This window comes from Pseudopodoces humilis, chromosome 2 (assembly GCF_049639895.1).
Source record: "Pseudopodoces humilis isolate 2021_Gansu_Grassland_sample_001 chromosome 2, ASM4963989v1, whole genome shotgun sequence".
In the NCBI taxonomy this organism is placed as follows: domain Eukaryota; kingdom Metazoa; phylum Chordata; class Aves; order Passeriformes; family Paridae; genus Pseudopodoces; species Pseudopodoces humilis.
This window is the reverse complement of record NC_142201.1, coordinates 58,615,032-58,639,946: the sequence shown is the minus strand read 5'-3', so window position 1 is coordinate 58,639,946 and position 24,915 is coordinate 58,615,032. Positions and strand designations below refer to the sequence as shown.

Sequence of the window (24,915 nt, the reverse complement as noted above, 5' to 3'; positions counted from 1 at the left end):
GCATGGATGCTCTCAGAAGACTTGAGTCTGTTCCTTATGTTGTTTCTTTCCTTTGTCAGTGCTACCCTCTTAACCATGTTGTTTTTCTATCTCCTTTAATTTGTGTGAGCAGTTGAAATACTGAGCCTTCAGAAACTTTTTGTGCCAAGTGACATATATTAATTTATTCTTCTTGTCATTTCATCAATGCAGATGCCCTGGGTCTAAGGACATGTTTCAAATCCCTTGTCTGTGAAAATTTGTAGTATTACTGAATACTAAAAATTAATCTATGAAGAATGACACAGAATACTAAACTGTTAACATTTATGCTTGGTGTGGACTATATAGAAAGATTGTTTTTGGTCTGGGATTTCTGCATTGAGAACTACAATATCATTCAGGTTTGCCCTCCTTTTTAAGAAAACCTGACTTATGATGATACTTGTTCATTATCTTAAAGGGATGTTACTCTTCAGAAGGTGAACTGACTCTGGGTTGAAGATGGTGGTTCTACCAGTGGCTAACCTCTACTGGTAGAATAGAGTTAGAAATTTGAGTGAAATAGTGTGGTTACCATCCATGTGTTTGTCCTCACCTGAAATGGTTTTTGGTCCTTCTGTTCAGATTTCCAGGTGATATCTTTAATCTTCTCTTTTCTCTCATTCAGTCCCCTCTTTTCCCTGTATCCAAGATTGTGTAGAGAAGGGGAGGTTCACCTTGGCATTTTTGTTAAGTCACAACTCTGATATTTCTAGGCTAGTGCTAATGCTGCAGACAGTCTTAGGAAGTCAGTGGGGAATTACAGTATCAAGTGATTTGTCCCTGTGTTGCATGAGTGGAACTGTTTCATCAGTACTGAGAATTCAGATCTGCACTTGAATCTTAAACCAGCTAAGCTGGTTCTTATTTTAAATGTAAAAATGATCTTACTAATTTAATGAGAAAGGCAGTGCAGGATGATTACAGTCATCTTTAGTAACCCTAAATGGGACTGGATCCAGTGGCTTTCTGGAGGCATCTTTCAGCTCATCTGGGATGCTCTCAGTACCAAGACTTGAGTTTTCTAAGCTCACAGCTGACCTTTAGCAAATTTTTGGGTTTCTGCCTGGTACTGTGATGCCTGCTATGCCTGCTCCAGTGTGGTGCCATTATCTTATTTTGGTGTTCTGCATTACAGTGCTTGATTGAGGTAGTGTGGCCTATACTGGCTCATATTATCAAGATTTGAAGGAGAATTTGTGGATTCCAACATGGAGCCTAATTGCAATATTGCAGCTTCACCATTGGGACCAAAAACATTGGTTCTGGAGGTATTTCTTAGAAGCTTTGTTGAACTATCTCAGTTAGTCCTCAATGGGTTAGGATTAACTGGGGGGTCTAAATGGTGAAGAGTGGTGGGGAAAAAGTTATGATGTCTAATTGATGTCTAGGACAGAATGCTACAGTGCATCTTCTGGGATACCAGAGTAGCGTGTACTAAGGCTTAGATTAACTGAATGTGCTTTTTGACAGACTGATTGAGGAGCTTATTTCTAGATGTTGAAATCAGTGGATGAGGGGAGTTTCCAGGCATATTGAAATAATTTGAGTTCAGTTTCAAGGATTAAGCAGAATTAAGAAGTTTGTTTATATTGTTGTGTCTTAATGGTGCTTTTTGTAATATATTTGTACAACAATTAGTAAAAATGAAAGCAAAACCTTACTTCCTCTGTAGTTCTGAAAATTCGATGTAAAATTTATGATAATATATATTGGGTTCCCTTTCTCTTAGGATTATTTGTGTGTAGTCAAGTTTACTGTGTATTTGAATAGAATTTACACATTTTATGCTCTTTGCAAATAACTTATTTTCTACTTGTAGATGTATATAAAATCAGGCAGGGGATAAGAGGCATTAAACAGCAAAAACAATAGTTGTGTTTGTGTTAGCCTATAGAAAGCAGGACCCTCCGATAGCTGGAATAATGAAAGCACACTTTATAAAACTAGATGTGAAGGAAAATATAGCTGCTTTAGAATTCTGCTGACTTCGGTGAAGAGCTGCTCTTGTTTTCTATATGAGAAAGAAAGTGATATGGATCAAAGGAAAGCACTTTTGCAATGTTCTGCTGTGCTATTGTTGCCCAATGGAGATCATTCACTATTACTATACACTACAACAGAAGTAATGAAAAAATATTGTGCAAACAGTAGTAGTCTGAGTCCCCAAGCTTTATAAGGTTAGGTATAAAAGCTCACTAAAGCCTGTTCACTTGTCTTTGGATTTGGTACTAATGTTGTGGTTAGACGTTTCTCTTCTGAAAAGAATGTATCACTTGACTTTATCTATAGAGCCCTTGGTGGTTTTGGGGATGGGGTGTAGGGGAGAAGGAACAGTCTCACATCACTGTATCACAGCAGTGCAGAACTCATAAAACAGCTTTTGATAGACCATTCCTACAGCGGCATCAGATGATTAGGAGTTCCATGTTAGCATAAAGTGTGACTGGTTTAAGCAGTGTTTGTGTGGATCAAATTACATTACACTGCTGCAGTCTCTTAAATGATATTAAATCATGATAATTTGTTTTGCATTGAGAATTTAGTTGTTTCTTTTTTTAAAATAGAAAGTAAGGAAATATATTATGGTTTTTAGTAAGTTTACTGCCACACATTTTGGATCTTAGGCATTTAGTGTACATTTTGGTATTGTAGTATCTACTGTAAAATAGTAATGTTTTATAGAATAATGAATAACCTGGCACTAATAGAAGAAAATGTCAGTTCCCAGTGCATATGGGGAACTTTTAAAATTTTTGGGGTAGCTTGACCTCCAGTTTTTCTTAAATTTAAGAGCTTACTGGGTAGCCTGTGTCTCTAACATGTCCTTTATCCCGATTTTACATTGACTCTATTAGTTGTCATTGACCTTAGAAAGTTACTGGGTCTTTAGAACTTGCAGCCTTGTTGATACATGTGGCTTCAGTCAGTGTAATGTCCATGATTATAAGCCCTTGCAGTATTCTGGCTGTGGACAATTAGCTTAACACCCATTTAAACAGAAGTCTCCATTTGGATGACTGAGGAGGTTCTTGTATTTCCCTATTTGCCTTATGAGCCTTTACAGTGAAGTTGCTCTTCACTGATTAGAGGGTGTGACTTAAAATATTATTTCATCTTCTTGGACAGTTACAATTTATTCCTAAGCAGGAACCAAAATGGAAGTTGTACTTAAATAAATTCCCATACCTGTCTTCTCTTCTGAAAAAGTTAGTATATCCCTGTTGGCATAGATTGGCCCACTTAAATTGCTGTCTGTAGGGCAATATTAGACTCTATATTATATAGTTATATACTTTATTTTCAGGCTGGTAGGAGTCTAGGATGGACTAAGCTGTGCTTGCTCCCACAATGTTGGGATTGTGTATCTGCTTCCTAATGGCATCCACGTCTTCTAAAAGGCAAAGCCAAATAATTAGATTTAGGGAAGTCACCCAGGATTATATGGTTGCATGTAATGCTTTCAGTGCCATAACCCTGCCCAAGTGTGGTGAAAGTCTTGTTGAGTATTTAAGTCAGCCAGTAAAATGGCGAGTGCTGAGGTTGAAATGGTTCCTTACAGCACTTCCTGCTCTGTTCATGCGTGCAACTCTCATTAAAGCAAATACTCTGTAGCTAAGGTTGTGGCTACTATTACAAACCTTTTAACAGCTAATTAGAGTACGCTTTGGAAGTTGGGGAGGTTCTCCTGTTTGCATAATCTTGGGTTTCCTGATTTCTTAGAAGGGTAGGATCTAGTGACTTAAATGCCTGAATGCTCTGCCATCACTACTTAGGAATTTGGGAATACCACAAATCTATATAGCAAAAACAGCTGTTACATTTCCTAGAGTGAGGGAGTACAAGTCTCTGACGTGATCCTCCCTAATTAAATTGCTTGGCACTGGGGAGAGGAAGATGCTCTTCATTTTTTTGAGTTTCAGCATACTGCAAGAAGAAGGCAAGGTTAAACTTCCTGTACAAAGGAAGATGCTAATCATCATGAATGGCACTGACATGTATTTTCCTGGGGGTCTCGCTCTGAATGGGTACATGTTAGACCTCTGTCCCTTATTCTTTTGTCACAGCAGCTCTTAATCAAAGGCAGTTTAAAGAATTTTGCTCAAAACACTAGGAACCACACATTTTTCTTCCTTTAAAATACATTGATTTTAATTACTAGGCACCAACATACTCCTTAAGTTCCTAATTTTAGACACCTCTTCCCATTACTATTTTGAAATTATAGATTTTTTAAGTAATGTCTGGGTCACCTGAGCTGTATACGAAGAGTTCTTTCTGCACTTGCCTCTTTCCCCAGAGGTGGTGCAGCTTCCTATTGGTCAGCTCAGCCCTAACCATGTTTACCTTTGGCACCAATGAGTAAGTAACAGCATGGGAGCTGTAGGCACACATCCCTTGACCGAAGCTGTTTACATTCTGTAGTTGGGGATTTTTTTCTTTGTACTGTGCAGTTTTTTTGATGGTACTAATTTGCCGTGACGTGGTCAGTACTGTTTCCTTCCGGCTGCTTGCAAGCCTCTGGTAGAGATAAGGGTACATTTACAGTGCATTTTTAACATGGAGCTGAAGATCTGCTTCATGTAGAATGCAGGCACTCTCTGCATTGTGAAAAGAATTTATTTATTGGTTTCGTCATTTTGACATGGGGATTCAACTTCCAGAGAATTTCACTTGCAAAACAACAACCTTGCTAAATTTGAACTGTGTATGAAGAAGAAATGTGATATACTTGGGATGTCCTACAGCCGAGTAGGTCGGTCTGAATTTTTATTTTTACTTTGAATAAACTGTGAAGGTGAGAGATACTAAAGAATGTGAAAACTGCATACCTGAGTCATATGAAAATGTGGATTTTCTTTTTGTTAACTTTTTAAACTTTTCCTTAGTCTCATGCTTTTAATATGAAACACTTTGAAACTGATGTCTTATTTCCTGAAACAGAACTGTAATGAAAGCTCTCGTACATTAATCAGTAAAAGTAATACCTTTGGAGACACAAAAGTGTCTGACTTCCTTGGACGTAGATAGAACAGTTTAATACATGGAGAGCTTTATTGCCGCTGCTACTATTTCACATTGCTAAAATAACAGATTTTTAATGATAATTTTTTTTTTTTATTCCCTCCACAGTGGTAAAGGCTATCGAGGCGGGAAGAACAACTCAGGAAAGGATTTGCCTTGGTTTGTTTTGCTTTGAGAAAACAAGAGCCCAGGAACACTGATGATCTAAGAAACAGAAACATTGATACTCTATTCATTTTGTGAACCTGCCTTTGTGCCCAGCTGGACCTCTGTTCTTTCACATTCAAGAACATTTTTTCTTTGTATGTGGAGCTGAGTCCTGGGAATGCGTTATTATGGCAGCAGTTGTACAGCAGAATGAACTCGTGTTTGAATTTGCCAGCAACGTCATGGAGGATGAGCAGCAGGTATGGGATGGTGTAGGAAACCATATTTGTACAAGTTGGTGCTAAGAATTTTATGAAACACAAGGAAAAAATGTGGTGTAAAACACAAAAGGGAAACATTGAGGTCATTATTGTTGCAGCAGATCTTTGTGCTCTTTCAAAAGCTTCCTGTTGCTTCCTGTAACTTGCATGCGCGGAACAGAAATTGGTTGAAATGTTATAACCTCTGCAGTCTCTTGCAGAGACATCCTCCTCCAAAAATATTTTTCCTGTTTTGCTGATTTGTGCCAGTAGAATCCATGAATGTATGATGTAGAATTCCCAAAATTACGGTGCTTTATAGTTTTAACTTCTCTAGTGTGCTAGGATAAAATTCTGAGTAGAAGTAATGGTTGCACTGCAGGTGACTGGAAGGGGCAGTATGTACCTCCTCACTGTTATTTACAGATTGTTTTCTAAATTGTATTACTGCATGCTGGTTATTCAGAAATCAGCTTGAAAGTAATTTAAATTGGTTTTTTTACACTACAGGGAAAATATGTCGGTTTCTACCTGAGCAGACTCTCAGTTAGGTGTTGATTATTTAAACCACATCCTGTGAGTGTTGAAGCTTCAGTGTAGGATTCCTATTGTAAAAATCATGTGGCTTCTCTATAGATGGCGGTTAATATTAGAGCTCGCACTTATTAACGAGAAATAAGGTGCCTGAGCCTTTTTAAAAGGCTAAGTGCCATGGCAAACTGTTCTTTTTTGTTAATGTAAAAAGCATTTATTCTCCTCTCTTAAAAAAAAACTTTGCTTTTGGCTTTATAATCTTGTCTCTGGTTTTCTGTATGGCTTAATATCTGGCTGGGTCACTGGCCTGTTTCTGCTGCCAGAGTCATGCGATCATTTCAATGAACTGAGTGTTGTCTGTCTAAAGTGCTAACTCGGTTTTGGGTGGAATTAGTAATGTAACTTCCTTCCCTGTATTTTTCCAGAGCTTGTGGTAGCCTGGGGATTTAGATATGGGAATTGCACAAGTGTAGTTGAAAATATGCCATACTTAATACCTCTGCTGGTTGTTCATTGCTGGCTTTACTTTACAAGCCAATAGGAGAGGGAAGAATTGAGGCAGGGAGGGCTACCTCAGTGTGGTTCCTGGGAGGGGTAGTGAGAGCAGATACAGTTTTGTTTCGTTTAGCCGTGCATTCTGCTTCCTGCAGTTTATTTAGATGCTTAACTGAGAAACTTGAAAAATACTAAAGAGTGCTCAACAGGACAGTAAAACCTTTCAAACAGATCTTTCTTGTCAACCCGTGTTGTTTCTCCAGCTTCAGAACAAACTCAACCTTGATGTTTCTTTCATAAGTCCACTAAATTCTGCTCTAGATGAAGTCTAAGAAAAGATGTCCTGTAGCATACCCTAAAGGTGGTGAAATCAAAGATGTGAAAGGCCAGAGATAGAGGGTGCATTGCAGGATGTCCATTGCTGCAGCCAGATGTAAGCTCCTTTTAAATTACTGTGTTCGCTTAGTTCAGATATCAAAGATGCAGGTAGCCAGCTAGCTGGCTGCCTGAAGGTAAATCTTAAATACTCAGTCGTACAAAAGAAGTCCTGCCACAGATGAAGACCTGGGAAGCTGGAACAAGGTTCAGTTTGGCTGAGGGTTCATAGCACAGTAACACAAAAAGCCTGCTTCTTTCTTATAGTTGAATGACCTGCTTCTTACTACACAGGAGCTATTGCTACTCCTAAAGTTTTTAAATTCTTAGGTAAGTTGTATTTAGGTATGGATAACACAATCTGTGTACTTTGCAAAAATTTTAGCTCTGTGAGTGCTCTGTATTGGGCAAAATCATTTTCTTGGATCTTCATCGTATACAAAAGGTGTCATTTAACTCATCTTTGGGTAATTATTTTTGCAGTGCCCTCACAAGCTGGCATTTTAAGAACTTTGGTACTTTTCTTCTTGTCAAAGTTTTGCCTGGAGCTGTCTTGTGCCAAGAGCTCCTGGGACATGGAACAGCTGTGGGGAGAGGTTCAAGGTCTAAGTGGCAACTATGCTCAGTATTTCAGGGAAGTCATAATTCATGGCTATTTTGTTTAATTATTTTTTTTTTTTAAAGTCTTGGTTAAACAACCATAAATTATGAACAGTCCATTTGCAAATGTAAGCATTCAGCGTTCAGTGGCAGATGCCAATGGGAGGGGCTCAAACGCATGGAATCGTGTGAATGGGAAAGGCTCACTCTTACCAGCTTTATCCTTTGCAGTTTAGAAAATAATTATTTTTTATTTTTTTTATTATTCTTGGAGGGTTCATTTATCACATAGTAGATCTGTGGTGAGGAAGAAGTGAAATGAAAATATCCTTCTAATTTTCAGAAGGGAACAAGAGGCTGGGGCTAAAGCTACTGATAACCTGTCTGGCTTCTGCTACATGTTAGGGATCTAGTTAAAATGGAGTTTGCTTTTCTTTTTCATCTTTTCTGTATTTTTGTTTTGTTTGTTTGGGTTTTCTTGTTGTTGTTGTTGTTGTGAGACCTCACACATAAAACTGGGCAGGAGTTCCTGCAGGCTTTGGCTGAGTCAACGCTGCTGCCTAGACCTGCTTCTCCTCCTATCTGCAGCTTCTTCTCTCAATGCCTTTTAATTTATTCCCTTGTGGACTTACAGCTAATGTGATATTTGATCAGGACATTTTTAATTTAAAAAGCTGAATAAAAACAGCCACAGTGGCTAAATCCGTAGCAGGAGGTTTTAAATGGTGCCAGGGAGAAGTTGAATCATTACAACCATTAAATTGCTAACATGGTTCCCAGCATGACTGCTCTGTGTTGGGTTGTGCTCTCTTAGGTGGCTCTGATGCTTGTAGCAACCTGTGCCTGAAGACCCCTTCTGTACCTCTGGCGTTTGTTTCTCTCTTCCTTTCTTTTGATAAAGAAGGGTCTGAGACCTTAGGTTGAGCCATGACTTCTGCGCCATCATCTGATGCCTACATTTTCTCTTCCATGTTCCCTGATATCACCATGGGCTTTCAGAAAAATTAAGCCACCTGGTCAAGATGAGGATCTACATATTTTGGCTATTTCCAGCTCCTGCAGAATATTCCTCCCTCTTACTCTCTTGCAGATTTATGAAGACATAAGGGAAAATATGAAATCTATAATGAGGTTGTTTTCCCAGAAGAGTGAGCTGCATGTGTCTGCCTGCAGCATCCCTCTGTGCAATTTGGTCCCTTCTCTGATGCTGGTAGTGGGAGCACCTTTAAAGTTGAGAAACTGCCTCTGCACAGGGACTGTCAGCAAGGGAAAACCCAAGGCTATTTTCTAGTCACTAAGGTCACTTCCTCTAATACTGTTTAGTTTTTTGGGGTGTTTTATTTGTTCTTTGTGGGGAGGGGGGGTTGTTTGTTTATTTTTTTTATAGGAATGGCCATCTGTATTGCAAGTCTGAATGCTGTCCTTTGGTTAAAAAGACACTTGTTCTTTCCCTGAGGTTGCTTTATCTTTTTTTTTTTTTTTTTTTTTCTTTTTTCCACATGTAGCTTTTCCCTTCTACTATTTCATGTGTCTCTTCCCACCCATCACTCACTTGCACCAAAATTATTTTACACCAGTTAAAAGCTACTCACTTTATTCCTGGGACAAGTTGTCATCCTTAAAGACTTATAGTATGAGAAGACAGTACCTCCAAAGCAGAAGAAATCCCCTTCCTTATTTTCCATTTCTGTGGCCAGGATGGTGTTTCGATCTTCTGTCAGTTGGTGACAGTTCATGAGACAATTTTCAGAGAAAAAAGAAACACCTTGTCAGCATGTCAAACACACTGAAAGAATTAGAGAGCAGTAAGGAAGTTTGCTGCCTTTAGACCCTGGAGGAGGACTGGGTTCATTTCTCAGGGGATTGTGGAATATAAGCAATGCTTTCAGGGACCTACTCATGGGACTTTCCATGGGCTTCAGCATCTGTATGAAATTTGCACTCCTCTGAATTGGTAAAGGTTGGTCTACAGGGATTTGGTGTCTTAAGATTTGGGAAGGTTTTAGCAGTAGCTCAATTGTTTTATGTGTCCAGCAGACATGGGAGATGAGTTGGAGCCAAGTCAAAGCTTTGCTGGAGCTAGGGTGTCCTATTTTACCTGTATTTTATAAAAGAAAGATGAAGCATTAGAAATAGGAGAAATTTAAAAATACACAAATTGTTCTTCTATAGATCTCTGTATTGATTTCTTGAAAATCATTGGCAAAACTTGAATTTGGGACTTTTTTGAAACTTTGGGATAGTTTGCACTATACTTTTTGCTAGGGCATGTTTGTATTAGAAATAAATTATTTTGTGATCTTGGTGTTAGACAATTTAAATTGTGTTAATTGAATCACTACCCTGTAGTTCTTAACTTAATGCTTTCCCTGTGTGTAATTCTCATTACACACTAGATTAGAAGGGATCTGTAGTAAAAAAGGGCTCTTTTGCACTTCCAAATATGTACAGTTATTTTTATGTCTTAGAAAACAACAGAGCTAGAGTAAAGTTTAGTTTGGCTCTCAGTTGGGATTCAGGCACTTCCAGTGAAATCAGGAACATTATAGAAGTACCAAGGTGAGATTATCTCACAGTCATGTGTACATCTGTGTACATTAGTATTAGCTTTTAAAACTAAATGAAAGGCTTGTTAATTAAATAATAACCAATTGCAAATAATGTACATAAAAAGCAATGACCACTTCCACAAAAATGCATTTCAGATTAAATTGGTTTGCAGTTGTGTGAATACTTTTCTCAACAGTAGCATATTAGAATTTGTTCTTTCCTTTTCACAGCCATGGCAGGAAGGAAAGTCCATACATTGTACTGCTGTAGGTATGAGTTGGACGCAGTTATAACAATAGTTTTAAAATAAGAGGCCACAAGAAGTGATGTTTACTCTGATTCTCCCAGTTCAAAACTGTGATTAAGGTAAAGAAAAGCACATTCAAAACGTCTTAACCATGAGTGAATGCTTTTCTGTTCATCTCCAGTCTTTTGAAAGCATAGTGTGTCAGCAGCTTCCCTGCGTAGTCCAGCACCAAGTTCAGGTGACGAGGTCTTGCCTTGCTGTGGGGGTTCTCTGCCCACAGACAAACACAGCAACCATATCAGTGTGTGTGCATGATGGTTGTTTCTAGATATGGTCAAAACACAGTTTAACCTTGCAGAGCAGTTCATATGGATCAAACCACTTCTGAGCTGCATGAAGCAGCACAGTTCAGTACCACAGGAAACATTCTGGTCAGTAGTGAAGTGTATGTGTTTGGGTTTTTGTAACTAGGTTTCATAGCAAAGTGAGTAGGGTGTAATATAAGTAGGGCTTTGAGAAACTGATCTGAAAACACGTGACAATCAGTTGATTTTATCTGTGTTTTGTTTATTATTCTGAAATATTTTTCTACAACTAGTCCTCCCAGAGGCCAAGCCAGTGGCATGAGCATCAGTCATTAGAGAAGGACAGTGCTGAGCCAAAGTAATTTTCTTCTTCAGAAGAAGCTAATGTAAGGCTTATCTTGAGCACAGGCAACCTGATCTGTGGCTGCAGACACTGCAGCTTTTGAGCTGGTGCAGGGGCAGAAGCGGGGCGAGAGGAGCGTGCCTTGCTGCCCAGATGTGGTGGGGAGGAGGAAGCTGGCCACTTGCTGATGAGTGTGCAGGACACAGATGCCTACACCAGAAACAAGCACCCCAACACCTCCACCATTTCATAGTCAATGCAGAGAAATAGGTGTTTTTAGGGCATGACATCCTATTGTAGCACAGGAGGCTAAAACTGGGCAGGGAAATTGTGCCCTAGAAATACCATCTCTGTCTGTTGGATGGGAAGGAAACTTGGGGGTTCCTAGCTCATGTCCAAGTGCCTGCATCACAGCTGTCTGTAATTTAAATCCCAAAAGTTATGTATCGAGGCATATTACTGAAACTAACTTTTTTAATGTATATAGCTTTTTACTTTTCTTCTCTCTTTACAGTGCTTTATATTTTTTTTTTAATGTGGCTTTTATTTAATTAAATATATTTGTTTATTCTTGCCTGGAAACAAATAGGATCAAGGATGTTCAGGTCAGCAAACAAATAGGATGCAAAACATGAACATAACTTTTTCTGAGGAACAGTTGGGACCTCTTGGCCATCAACGATTTCTTTTTTCTCAGCTCCAGCATGATGCAGCATTGGTTAGAGGTGCCCACAAAGGTGTGGGGTAGCAGCTGTCCCATTGCTTGACTTGATAAATATCTGGGGATAAGATTGCACAAGAGGGCTTTAACTGGTCTGTACTTTGTTCATTTTTATTGATTTTCTACCATATTGCTCTCTTTTGAAACATGTTTCATAGACTACGTCGTTATTTGTTGTTTGGTTTTTTTTCAATTTTGGTTTTGTTGACTTTTTTGGTTTTTTGTTTTTTTTTTCTTTTTTTGTTTTGTTTTCTTTTTGTTTAGGAGACTGTCCATGATGGAAGCCCATTAAAATACTATTTTTGGTTTTTAGTTCTTTTTTTCCTGGTTGCCCTTTACCACAGTTTTTGCTGAGACATGTTTTACAAAACACAGGGCAATTTAAAGTGGTAATTACTGCCTTTTAAAATTTCTAATTGCACTTTCTACTTTCAGTACTTATGGTCCAGACTCTTCCCTAGGGGAGGCTTACTTCCCTAGCTGTTGTCTGGGTTGAGCAGATAGCTCTGATACCATTTTCCGTCACTGTGAGAGATGAGTAATTCTTAAACGGCATAATCATACAGTTGGTTTTTTGCCTTGGGTTTTTAACTTGTGTGGTTAAAAAAACTACTTGATCTTCCCTCCAATACCTGAAGGGAACCTGCAAGAAAGACAGACTATTTACAAGAGCATGTGGTAACAGCACAGGTGGAAATACTTCAAACTTAAAAGATGGTAGGTTTAGATTAGATAGTAGGAAAAAATCTTTACTGTGAAGGTAGAAGGGTACTGGAACAGGTTGTTCAGAACAGCTGTGGATTCCCCATCCCTTGAAATATTTAAGGCCAGGCTGGATGGAACTCTGATCAACCTGATGTGTAGTGGAAGGTATCCCTATCCGTGGCAGGGGGATTGCAAGTAGATGATTTTAAGGTTTCTTCCAACCCAGGCCATTCTATGATTCTAAGATCTGTACATATCTGTGCTCTTCTGTGGAGGGTGGGACCAAGTGTACATATACTGCTTTTCTCAGAAATATGTTTTAGCAACTTTTTAGGTTTTTTTCTTGTTTTTAAGCTTGACACATTAATAATGTGTTTCATTTTTGTAGGAGGAAACCTTAGAGTTACACTAGACTTTCCTTGAGCCTGTTCTATCAGGTTCTATCAGTTCTACTATAACTTTCTTCCTGCAAATGACATTTTAAAAGACTCACTTTGAAAAATGCAGTGTCTGTAGTAGATGTTATTTGCTGAAAACCTCTTCCTGTTGAGCAGTTGCCTTGTCAGAGAGTGTGCATCTTGCTATTATTGCTCTTAGGTTTGATTTCTGTTTTCCAGGTGCCTCTTTTCTTCTGTATCTGATGCAAAATGACTATCAAGACCAAAGGACGATGTCTAAAAGTAGACTTGGGTGGCGAGGGGGGGTGTGGTATGAGTGATGTCAAATGACTAAAGCTATAAGAATTAGAGCACTTACATCAACCTGTTACACCCCTTCCTTCTGTAGCAAGTGTCCCCTAAAATAGTGATTTTCAAATAGTGTCTCATAGGAAATACGGTGCCTGTGAGAACTTTGTCCAGTCCTCACAGCCGCAGGACTCCTTCACTCTCAGCTTGATGGGAAGAGCAAAAGGTGAAGGTGTTTGCAGCAAGTTGCTCACCCAGTATAATTGCCAGCAAGATGTAGCACTTACTGTGCCGTGCCACTCCTCTGTATTGTCAGCTTTCATGCTGCAAAACTGTGTCCTGCAAGTCTGGTGTTATATACTCAAGTAGATAGTACAGCAATATTCAGTCTCTGGCTCCTGGTGGAACACTGCTGCAATTTGCTTTCAGATACTAAAAATCATCTTTTCCTTTAGTACTCCCTCTGGACTCTTTAATATCTAGGTGGTTTAATACAGGTCTGTTGAAGTATTAATCATTAAGTGGCTAGATTGGAGGCAGTCTAACTCATATTTTGTTGTTTATTTTTTTCTCCACCCCCCAGCTTGGCGATCCATCCATTTTCCCCGCTGTCATCGTGGAGCATGTTCCTAGTGCAGAACTCCTACATAACTACTCTGGCTTAACCTGCGTGGATGAACCTAGTGACATGATCACTGAGAACTCTCTGGATGTCGCAGAAGAGCAAATCATAGAAGATGATGATATCACCCTCACAGGTTGGCAATAAAACCATCTCTCTGCCATGTCTTTGCACCAAGATGGCTGTGACTAATGGAGGAAGAAAGTTTAATGACAAAAAACAGGGAGAAAAATGTATAGTGGAATTGAATGTTGTTAATTCTGTACAAGACAGAGAAAATGGCATTAATGTTGTTAGCAGGTGGCTTGCAATCCTAGTTGCACAGCTGATAATGGTGAAGAGTTTCATCCATCAACAGTGATTAAGGCAGAGTCCTGCTCAGAGTACCAACAAAGTTTTTCTTTGTTCTTCATAGGTTTTGTTTGCTTTTACTTAATAGGTGGTGCATTCCTAAGTAAACATATATACCAAAAAGCAGGAATGTGCAGCTTGAGTAGATGTACTGCTTTTAACTTCCCAAAGGTATACAGTAATAAATTAAAATGTGCGTGCTAGCGTGACTTATTGGTGTAAGTATACTCAGCATAGTATTGATCTTGGATCTCTAGTAATGATTCACACCTAAATTAAAGATATTTTTTGTAAATACTGTTAGAAAAGGTAGCCCTAAAGAACAAACAGTTGTCAAGAGAAAAGCTCAAAGACCTGTCACATTTTAAAAGCAACTCCTCACTGAATGCATGTATTTGAAGTGTTTTTGTAGAAAAAGTCTCAGAGGTGGGGTAGATACTTTACAGAGAGAAGTTTTGTTTTAGTCACTAGGCTTCACACCTGGACTGTGTCCAGGGAGAGAGACAGCTTGCTGGTTTCACTCAATACTTTTGACATTATTTCCAAAGACATGCTCTGATACAATCTTTTACTACAAAAAGCAAAACAAGAACTCAGCATAACCTGACATGAGGAACAGTTCACAGAGTAAATTGACATGAGCTGCTCTCAGTAAATGGTTTTATCTGATGAGTATGGCTCCTTGTTTTTTTTCATAGTAGTGAATTATCTGTGAACAGACTGTGACCATACAAATAAGTTAGGTTATTATTCAAGAAGGTTTTCCATACTCAAACAGTATTTCATATTGAGACCTCTTGCCAACTTGCTGTTCATATTAATTATTCACACTACAACTGGCATATCCCCAGTGTGTTACTTAAGCACCACTTAATGTGTCCGTGTGAATTTCATAGTGGATCATTTTTGTGAATCCATATTCACCATAATATATTGTGTGTGAATTTTTACATGCATGAGTAATCGTGAAGCTCCACTTTTGTGAATGCCCTTGTAAACCTTTTTTTTTTTTTTTTTTCATTGCTGGTCACATGAGAAGGTTTTGCAAATTGCTGCCAGAAACTGAAAATATTTAATCCTTGTAACTGATGGTATCCAAGGGTTTCTGGGATACTTTGGAGGCAGACAAGTACAGTATTGTTCCCATCATCCATTAAAGTTCAAGAAATCTGGTTTTCTTTAAAGGCAAAGTCCTTGGAAATTGAGAGCTGCCACTTTGCAGAGATAATTGTTGTGATGATACCGAATTATCTGTTTCAGTGTCCATTGTGTGCATGCAGTGGATTTCCTTAGCATGGAAAGGGAAAGGGGATGAATGCAAGTTGACCCAGGACCAACACTGTGGCTGGAAATCTGCTCAGGACAAGGCAGGCAACCCTGGCAGCTCAGCCACTGGTCTCTGGCAGGAAACTATCCAGCCTGACTAGTGGGGCGGAATTTGGGGCCCAGGGGTGTGAAGGCACCCCACAGGAAGAGACAAGAGGACACTGGGGAGGGAGGCCCCTGTTACCTCCCTGCCCACTGCGGACAAGCACTGGCTGTGGCCACAGCTGCCCAGTTGAACTGCAAGACTGCTGTGTGGGAGAGACCCCAGTTCAAGTATAGCTTGCTGTAGGCTGCCTCTGAAATGGGGCTAATCATAGCTCAATTTTCCCACCTACTCTGTTTTTCAGCTGCTTTTTTTCTTTTCTCTCTTCTTTGAAGTTTCCTCCTTGATTTTGTTTGCTCTCAACAGTGAAATGTGTTGTTTTGCTCTTTGAAGTTAGTACCAGTCTTTTCAGTCACTTCAACATTATGCCTTTGAGAGAGGATCAGACATCATAAAGACTGTACTAATTCCACATTGAAATATTTATAAGACTGAAGTTCACAGCAAAACAAAACTGAAACCACTGTAATTTATGACTAAACAGTACTGAGCGATGGCTGCTTAATATGAAGGATTTAAGTTTTTTTAAGTTACTAGTTTTTCAGTACTGTTTTATGACTGTCATACACTGGGCTTCTCTTTTTTCCTAGATTAACAGAAATTAGCAGTAGTCCTCATGAAACTGAAGCAATTAGTTTTTAGGGGTCTATCTGCAGAATAGCGGACGCTGATAGGTTTTTTCATCTGTAGGATGTAGCTTCAGCCCTTCAAAAGCACATCTATCACATGTTGGTGATTACTTGCCTGTCAGATAAATGATAACGTGCAGAAAACTATAAGAATGGCATCTATTGCACATGAAACCCTGCTGAGACATGGCCAGAAATCAACCTTTTAGCTATGTTAATGCTCATGCTGTAATTTCTTTTGTATTGAATAGGCAGATGTGCCTTATCACCCTCCTCTTTAAAAGCACTTTTCCCTGGAAAAACTGTGTTGGCAATTTTATGGTCAGTTTGTTGCCAATCTTATAGGATTTTAAATGATTAACCATCATGTAGTAAAGGGTGATTAACAAAATAAATTGGAGCATTTGGCTTTGAATGAAGTTTTATCTCTAATGGGAATTTTGAAATATTTTTTTCTCTGAAAAATACAGGGGATAATGTTTTTGTGCAGAAGAACTCTAGACCAACTTGTCAGATGGTACAATTTGCTACAAGTTGTAGATCTTATTAATGTGGCTAGTTATGGATATAAGGTGCACAGGAAGGAGGAACTAATCGGATTATGTAATTCCTGAAAACATTTTTTTTTTTTTAACTTTGTCATGTTTGGTGATTTTAATTGACAGTTAATCAAAGTCTACCATTTTGTGGTTCACCTATTCTGGCATTGTTTTCGTGGGATCAGGGAAGTGGCTGCACTGAGACCATTTCGGGGAGAGGGGATGAGAGAACAGGGACAGAGTTTGCGTTTAAATGTCCCATGCCCTGGTCTAAATAGGGAGCATGCAAGTGTGCATTTTCATAGATGGATAATGGTACTTAATAACCGGTTCATTTTGCAACATTTTGAAGTTTGGGACCATTTGCCTAGTACATTTTGTGAAACTCTAGCAGTCCTGCACAAACACAGCTTCTTGGTGGTCATTTTTGATGTTACAAAGAAATCCAAAGGACAAGTTGGATGGAAACTGAACTTTATAGCGTTAATCTGTGAGGACTGCGACTTGATGAGATGCCAGTTGCAAAAAATCAGGTTTTGGTTTCAGTTACTTTGTAAAGAAATTTTTCACAGCTGCCTGTAGCTCTGGTAAAACCGGAGGGATTTTTTTAATATACCTCCTCAATGAGATAATTTTCTTTACAAATTGTAAAGCCTTATTTAAAAAACAAAAATGGTGATTTGCAGGTCTCCTGAAATACTTGTGTTTTTAAACTCAGTTTTCCAGTGGCAGATAGCAATCAGCTAAGAGTGGATGCTAAAAAGTGCTTAGATTTAACAGCCAGCTATTCTGCAAAAGGGGAATCTGTCTAATGGCAACTTTAGATTAGCAACTTTTAGCAACTTTAGATTTCTTCAGACATTATTTTGAGGTTCTGCAGTCCCTGTTTTTATCTCTAGTAAAACCAGCAGTGAATTTAAACACAGCTGTGACTAGCACAGCCATTATCTCAGTCTGGACAAAGACTCATGTTGCCCACTCTCCAGAGCTTCCAGCCACCAGGGAAGCAATGGGAGAAGGATAGAATTGCCCAAAGTGGTGTAAAAATTTCAGAAAAGGCACTAGACAGGAGTAGGGAAAGCAGGACTTTGAACTGAGGTGGAGAACTTCCAACATGAGGCATAATTTCAGGGCAGAAAGCTGTGTTTGGGCAAGCGTTGTGCTAATGATGCTTTATAGGAACCTGGACTTGCAGTAACTGGGCAGAAATTGGCATGCAGATACAGAGGCTTATGCTTGTGGCTTGCTCAGATAAACAAAAACTTATAGAGTACTTTGGGAAAAAACTGAATATATTTTTAGATGTGGTTTTTCCCTTCCCTTCTCATTTTCTCCCTTCTTCTCCCTTTTTCCTTTTTTTCTTACCCATTTTTTCTTCCCTGTCTCTTTTTCCCTTTTTCATTTTTCATTTTTTTCTTCCACATTTTTCTTCCCCCTCCCCCTATTTTCATTTGTTTTTTAAAAGCTTCTATTTCAGATAACATTTAAAACCTGATACTTTGCAGAAATGACACTCCCTGCTGCCCCATTTTTTCAGCTCTGACTTTGGCAAGGAGGAAAAAATAAGCCATTTAATTCCAGTTCTTCTAACAACTGGGACTGTATCATAACATCCAGTGATTGGAATACCATTCTGCAGCATTACAGAAAAGCTAAAATAAGAGACACACGCTTGCCTTTGGTAGCTAAGCTGGTTATCCTTGAGCACTGTCTCATGTTGAAGGATGCAAATGAACATCTTGCTCTTAAATGGACAAAGAGGTGGTCTTTCACTTTTTCTTTGAGGTGCCCCACACCTTGTTTGTATTAGCTCTAGAGTTCTTGTAATTCAACTTGCTAACCCAGAATACCCCCAAAACCTTTTCTCAGACATTTTATAAATTTTGGTTGTCTCACTATGTGATCAAAAAAGCCTGAAGCCTGGCATGTGTTAAGTGACAGAAGTTTGGGTCATGAACCAGGGGCAGAGATGGGAGGGAAAACCATAACCCTTGGTTCTTTCAGCAACAGGGAAATATTAGCTTGTCTTAAACCACTCTGTGAAGTCATCTTCTCGGAAGATGCTTGAAGGGTGTTGGCAAGAGCATTGAAGTGGTTAAGAAACTTAATTTTGCCATCCTATGTTTGTGGATAGAAAGATAGTGCTGCTTCGTGTAGAGGAATTCAGGTTCTCTGGTTCAGGTAGCTCTGCTGGTAAACTACAGAGTGAGATGCAGACTGAGCTCAGGGTGGGAGCCAGACACAAGAGGCTGTGAACTGCCAACGTTTGGGATAATACTACCAGGGCCAAGCAGGCAATGAACAGTGAGAGAGACTGTAGAAGCCCAGAATTGCTGGCCTTTTGGATAAGAAAGGAGAAGACAGGTGACAGCAGCGGCAGGGGGTGGATGGACACAGAGGGGAAGAGGTAGATCTGCCTGTGGATGGACTCTGAGGCTATAAAAGCCCAGGGGTTCTTTGGCTGGGGTCACCAGCGTGAGCTGTTCCTGTGTTACTGTGCGGTGAATAAATGGCTTTATGGAACGAGACATCTGAGAATCTGCTGTGGGAAACCTGGTCTGACTGTGGAGTGGGTGTGTGGGGAGCCAAGGGGGACACGTCAGTCACGGGAGCTGCCCACTGTGGAGGGGCTTTGACCCAGCAGTGGCAGTCTCTGTCCTTGGGATGTCACTGCCAGGGAGTCTCGTGGGTGGTCAGACTGGGAAGTTTCCTTAACATGCTTTTATTTTTCTGAGCAGCAAATCATATTAATTTCTATGTTTACATTATTAATATGGCTATTATAAATTCCTTTCATTAGTCTTGGGTAGGGATGGTAAACTTCTAGCCATATGGCATAACAGTGATGTAAAGCTGGTAGCCTCTTCCTCACCTGCTATTGTTCTGAGTGAAGAATTGGCTCTGCTCCATCACCTTAGTACTCAAAAGTCAGCAAGTGGGTTGGATCCTCCTGCAGCCCTCTCTGAGGGAAGAGCAGACAGCAGCAGCTCTCTCCTCCCTGCCTGCAGAACTAAGAACCTGGGAGTACCACTGCTGGCTTTAAAATTGTACATGATAAGCCAGCCATGCTCCATGACTTTGACTGAGCTGGATTGTGGCAGGCTAACATTCCTGTCCACTCAAACAATGTCAGTAACTGAGAACAGCTGCTTTGGCAGTGCTGTGCACATTTATTTATATTTGTATGATGTGACATCCTGCTTGACGTCTTGATAATGCTGGTAGATGATATGGGAAGTTCTCATCCAGCTAAAGCTTAGAACCATAAGCATCAAGTCACCAGCACTAGTCCAAGAGTGTACATGGCCACAGACTGAATGGGATGGGTATGCTCTCTCTTTTCCTTTCTGATGGGCAGGCATTCCCTAGGGATGCTGTGTGGCTTTTGGGGCTGAGATGCCCTGGCTCTGAGCTCCTGAGCCTGTCAGCTGCCTGACAAAATTGTCAGCGATTTGCTGCCCTGTCCTGCATCCAAGGTCAGGACCTTAGTCCATACTCACCTTCTCTTCATGCTATCCTCCTCCCCAGCTCTGTGTTACTCATCTTTTAAGACTGTTTGGAGATGTCAGCCAGAAGGTGCAGATCCTTAACTGTCTGAATGTCTTTGCCAGATATAGGGTGGAGGTGGTCCTGTAGAAAAAGGGTGAGTTTCTGTGTGGATCAGGGGTTCCCAGCACCTGTCTACTTTATTCTGTATTAGCCTGAGCCTCTTACACTAGAGGCTCAAGGAAAAACTCAGAAGGTAAGGAGGCTTCTGTAAATCACAGCTGGTGGAAGGTCCAGCTAGTGGATGCCAGTGTTCATCTTTACCCTCTCATAATGATACAGTTGCTGAAGCTGTAAACATCTGGGATGAAACTAGGGGATTTTGTTTGGTTGTTTTTTTAATGATGCAATTGCTTAGTGCTAATTTAAGTGGTTGCTTTGTTGTTGCTGTGATATTTTTAAGGTTAAAATAGAGAAATTCTATAAGTTATAAACTTGCTTTTGTGTGCAGAAATATTCCAATGTCATTACATTGTATTTTAATGTGTATGTTTGCTTGCTCTGTTAGTCAGTGTGGTTTTTTTGTTTGGTTTTGTTTATTAATGTGACTGCCCCACCCAAAATTCCTCAAAGCCTAATAGGGAGAGAGAGAGGTGTAAAGCCTGCAAAAGTAACGGAGGTTTGTTGGTATCCTAGGGAGGGGAATATTTATGCAGCTCTTTTTATCATTTTGATAGATGCAAGTGAATTCCCCAAAGTTGCATGAAATTCATGTCAAAGGATAAGGAAGTCCGGCCCAATCATTTCTATTCGACAAACAGTAATTTCTAAAAGGATGCATTAAACAATTTTAAAAGTTTATGGTACCAGGAACTGCCATCTATGTTATTTTTCATGCAACAGTTATTTTGAAAAAAACATCTGGTAAAGTCCTCTTCCAGTTAAACCAGTATTATCTTCTTGGAACAGCTGTTATTTTGCGAAATGATATTGTATTGGATTTTTTTGTTGTGTACCCCTAGATGATCTTACCATGTACCTTAAGCATTATAATTAATGTTCAGGAGCTTCGGGTTTATCTGATGGCTGCCTCGTGAGATTAAAGAGAAATTGTCTAGAAGTCAAAAATTTTCAAAAGCTTCCCAACCTTCTATATTGCTTTTCATGTTTTATGTTTGCTTTCCAGTGTGTTCTTGGAGCCTGCACTGTTAGCCCTACATGTAATTCCCATGAATTTGAATGGTTTAGGATTCAACTACACCTTTACATTACATGGCCTCTAATAGAACCTGTGGAATATTTTCTTGTCTCTCCTCCACACTAAATGACTGGATAGTTTTGATGGGCATCTCTTATTTATGGAATTCACTTCTGTTCATAGAACCACCGAATTTTTAGGGTTGGAAAAGATCTCTCAGATCATCACATCCTACTGTCAACCCAGAACCACCCCCATGTTCACCATTAAATCATGTCTTCAAGTGTCATATCCACATGATTTTTTGTGGATACAACATTGGGGCACCATAAGAAGTTAGCAATATTGTGTTTTTAAATAATAATCTCTGGAATATTGCTTGTGGTAGTGATATTTCTTGGTTTCATGGGTGTTGTGTTTTAGTGCATGTGCTTGATCAGCAAAGGGAGGGGGTTAGAAAGATGAGGCAGAAACAAAGGATTTGTTTGGGGGTGTTTATACATGCAATCTGAAAAATGTACTGTACTAAATAAAAAAAAATATTGCAGTGTGCATTTTCTCCCCAGCTAATCTGTTGCTACCTACACATCTAGTAGAAGATCATCTCTATCACTTTTTTTTTTTTTTCTGGGATTGAAATAGGAATAAATATCATGTTAAGCTTTAAGTCTAGTTTGTAGCTTCTTAAGATTTTTTTTTTCCTCCCTTGCTTTTAGTTGAAGCATCTTGTCATAATGGAGATGAAACAATGGAAACAATTGAAGCTGCTGAAGCACTTCTTAATATGGACTCCCCTGATCCTATGTTGGATGAAAAAAGAATGAGTAAGTTTTTTCATGAAAATCCAATCTGTGTTTGCCAGGTTTATTTGTGAAAGGAGGAGGGATTCACTGCAGCATGGTTGCAATTTCCAGATAGCCTTTATGTACGTAGGTTGAGTATCAGAAATCCAGTGTTGCATACAATGAAGGATTTCATTGCTATGCCAGAGCTGAACAGGAAAGGAAAGTGTCAAAGATTACAGAGAGAAAGTGTGAATGAAGTTGGACGGTTTAGATTGCAGTGTTTTATTTGGTTGATGTTTATGCTGTCTGGATAAAAGAATATACATTTACATTTACAGATTGCCTTAAATATGAATGTGTGATCAGCAGATAATTGTGCTTTTTGTGGGGTGGGTTCTGTCATTCAATTGTTCTGTTTTAGTAGTGCCTCTGCTTGCGTAAAATGTTGTCAGTACATATATTGAATTATAAACCAGTCTTCTCTCACCTGAAAGACTTAAGTGTCATTGTTTGATTTTATTCTATGTTTGAATTTTTGCTCTAAAGCCAGCTTTTTAAAATTTTTTGGCTGTGTGAAAATACATCTTTTGTCCCTTTCCCTTAAGCAACTATGTTTGGTGCAACAGAAGAGGAAGAAATGGTGCCTCCTATCACACATGTGTCAGTCACACTGGATGGGATCCCCGAAGTGGTGGAAGTTCACCAAGCCCCAGACCCTTATACTGAGTCACCAGAGACACCAGAATTTGAACAGCCAAAGAAGAAAAAAGGTAAGATGCTACTGGAGAACAGCAGTGTGGAGCAGGAGAGTAGTGGGTGGCACGGTCGCTTCCTTGTGGGTGTCTGGAACCATTCTGGGTGTCAAGCCAAAATAACTGAGTGAGCTCAGCCAGAAATACAGGGAAAGCATTTTCTTCCTTCCTAGTGTGAGCACATGTACGGGTGCTTAGACTAATGATGTCGTAGAAGTCCGATGGCTTATCCTACGGGAATCTGTGCTTCTTCCTATTTATAGTTTCTTCTTCAGAGCAGAATTGCAATACAAGCCATGGAGCTTTTGCTGTTGCGAATCCAGAAGTACTTTCATTAGCTTTTACTTAGCTTCAACTGAAGATACTTGATCAGTTCAGAATATGGGATGAGAATAGGAAGAGATTTTTACCTTTTCTTAAATATTACTGATTTTTTTATTATTATTAGTAGCTGCATGCTACAGTAAGTCACATTTGTAGTAGATTACATTTACATAGCGTAGGGATGTTCCACTGCAGTCAGTGCTGTGCCAAAGAGTCATGAAGTGTTGTTAGCCAGTCATTCTCCTCCTGTTTTCCCACCCTGCTTCAGCATGGACCCCATTAGAGGCTCTGAAGCTGGTGTCTGCAGGAAAAGAGTCATGCTGTACATATAGATGTTAAATGCCCTTGCAAAAAATTAATATAAAAAGAAAAATAAACAGAGGAGCTTATGTTTCTGGAACTAATCCTAGGGCTCATCCTAGAATATGAGGACTTTAACAGGTTCCCCTGTGTAATAGCCTTCCAGAATAAGGCTTCTGCTACCCAGCTATACTCCTGTGGAATAGGAGTGCATTTTTACTGCTACTTTTTATGCTAATTCCAAATGTTGGGAATTGTTTTGTGTGAGAGAGACCATATTGGCCCGTGAAGATCTTGGTGAAGCCTCCTGAGCCCCATGTGTGTCACAAGGTCTCATAGGAATGGGTGTGGGTCAGCAAGTCTCTGATTCCCCTAAGAAAGCTGAACTGAAACTACTGTGGAGGAGAGCTTTACCAGCAGCTGCCTTGAAAGTGCTTCTGGGGAAGTACTGTGGCTGTGCACACTACTGTGAGATAACCAGCTGTAAGAGGATTAAATTGGGAGGGTTTTGTTTGTTCTTTTCTTCCCTTCTTCTTTTTAAATGTTGGCTACTGTGTGGTTCAAAACAGGGAGCTGCTGTCTGCCATACATTTAACCTCTTTGGTTTGATGCTTTTGTCTTGTGCTTCTGCTTACTCCCACTCCTTCCTCCTCCCTTGCTGTAGGTTAGAAAACCAGTTGCTTGACAGAAAATGTGTATTTGTTTTAGAAAAAAAAAAAAAGCTAGGAAAGATACATCAGCTTAGTGTGTCATTACATACTAGTTTTCAGTGAACTTGAGGCTTTGTAAAATAGATGGTATGGTCTGAGTGATGTAGAAGTATTACTTCAAAATATCTGGGGATTTTTAAGCCATTGTTGTACAAGAATTGCTGCAAAATGTTATTAAGTTTGTAGTGCACTTTAGGATAATGTGTGGTGTGTGGTGGAATTCTTTTGGGGTATTCTTTGTTTGTTTGTAGGGCTTTTTTTTTTTTTTTTTTTGAGTACACTGTTTCCTTTCCTTTGGTCAGTTATGAGGTGTGGCAAAGGATGGTGATCATTTTGCCCTGTCCATATCACTCATGATTTTATAAGATTTCTATAGATTTTATAGACTTCTTTAATAGACTTCTAGCATGTATAAGCCATTAGCTAAACTTAGAGGGATTCACAGTGCAGAGCATTGCCAGCTAACTGCGCCAGAATGGCACTGCCAAGTAGAGCTCCTCCAAGAGAATGTTCACCAGAAGCAATGTGGTGGTTTCACTTCCTTTCCTTTTGGCCTTATTGCTGCAGCAGGAGAGCCGTATCCACCCATCTGTTCAACTCCAAGCCCGTGTTCAGCATGATGTTTGTACTGATGATGAATGTCTGAGCACTGAGCTGTTCAGCAATGGATCAGAAAGACAGGAAAAACAAAGGGATGTCAGCCAAAGAAACTTGGAAATTTGCTATATTAATACCTTCTTTGTATTTGTGTTTCCTGTGGAGGGTATCTGGCAGCA

At 39.5% G+C, this 24,915-nt stretch overlaps 1 protein-coding gene across 7 annotated transcripts in view; it reads left to right on the top strand.

Moving 5' to 3' along the window:
* The window catches only part of ELF1 (E74 like ETS transcription factor 1), an 83,327-nt gene that overhangs the window by 41,845 nt on the left and 16,567 nt on the right, over positions 1–24,915 (top strand). For 6 of the 7 annotated variants that reach the window (XM_014250540.2, XM_088051803.1, XM_014250554.2 and 3 more), the window contains 4 exons: positions 5,155–5,453; positions 13,598–13,772; positions 21,985–22,092; positions 22,659–22,823. In XM_014250540.2, coding sequence (XP_014106015.1) covers positions 5,382–5,453; positions 13,598–13,772; positions 21,985–22,092; positions 22,659–22,823 — 520 coding nt within the window. In that variant the 5' untranslated portion in view covers positions 5,155–5,381. Of the gene's footprint in view, positions 1–4,593; positions 4,778–5,154; positions 5,454–13,597; positions 13,773–21,984; positions 22,093–22,658; positions 22,824–24,915 lie in introns of those variants that run through there. The other variant, XM_005516401.3, reaches the window with a different exon arrangement.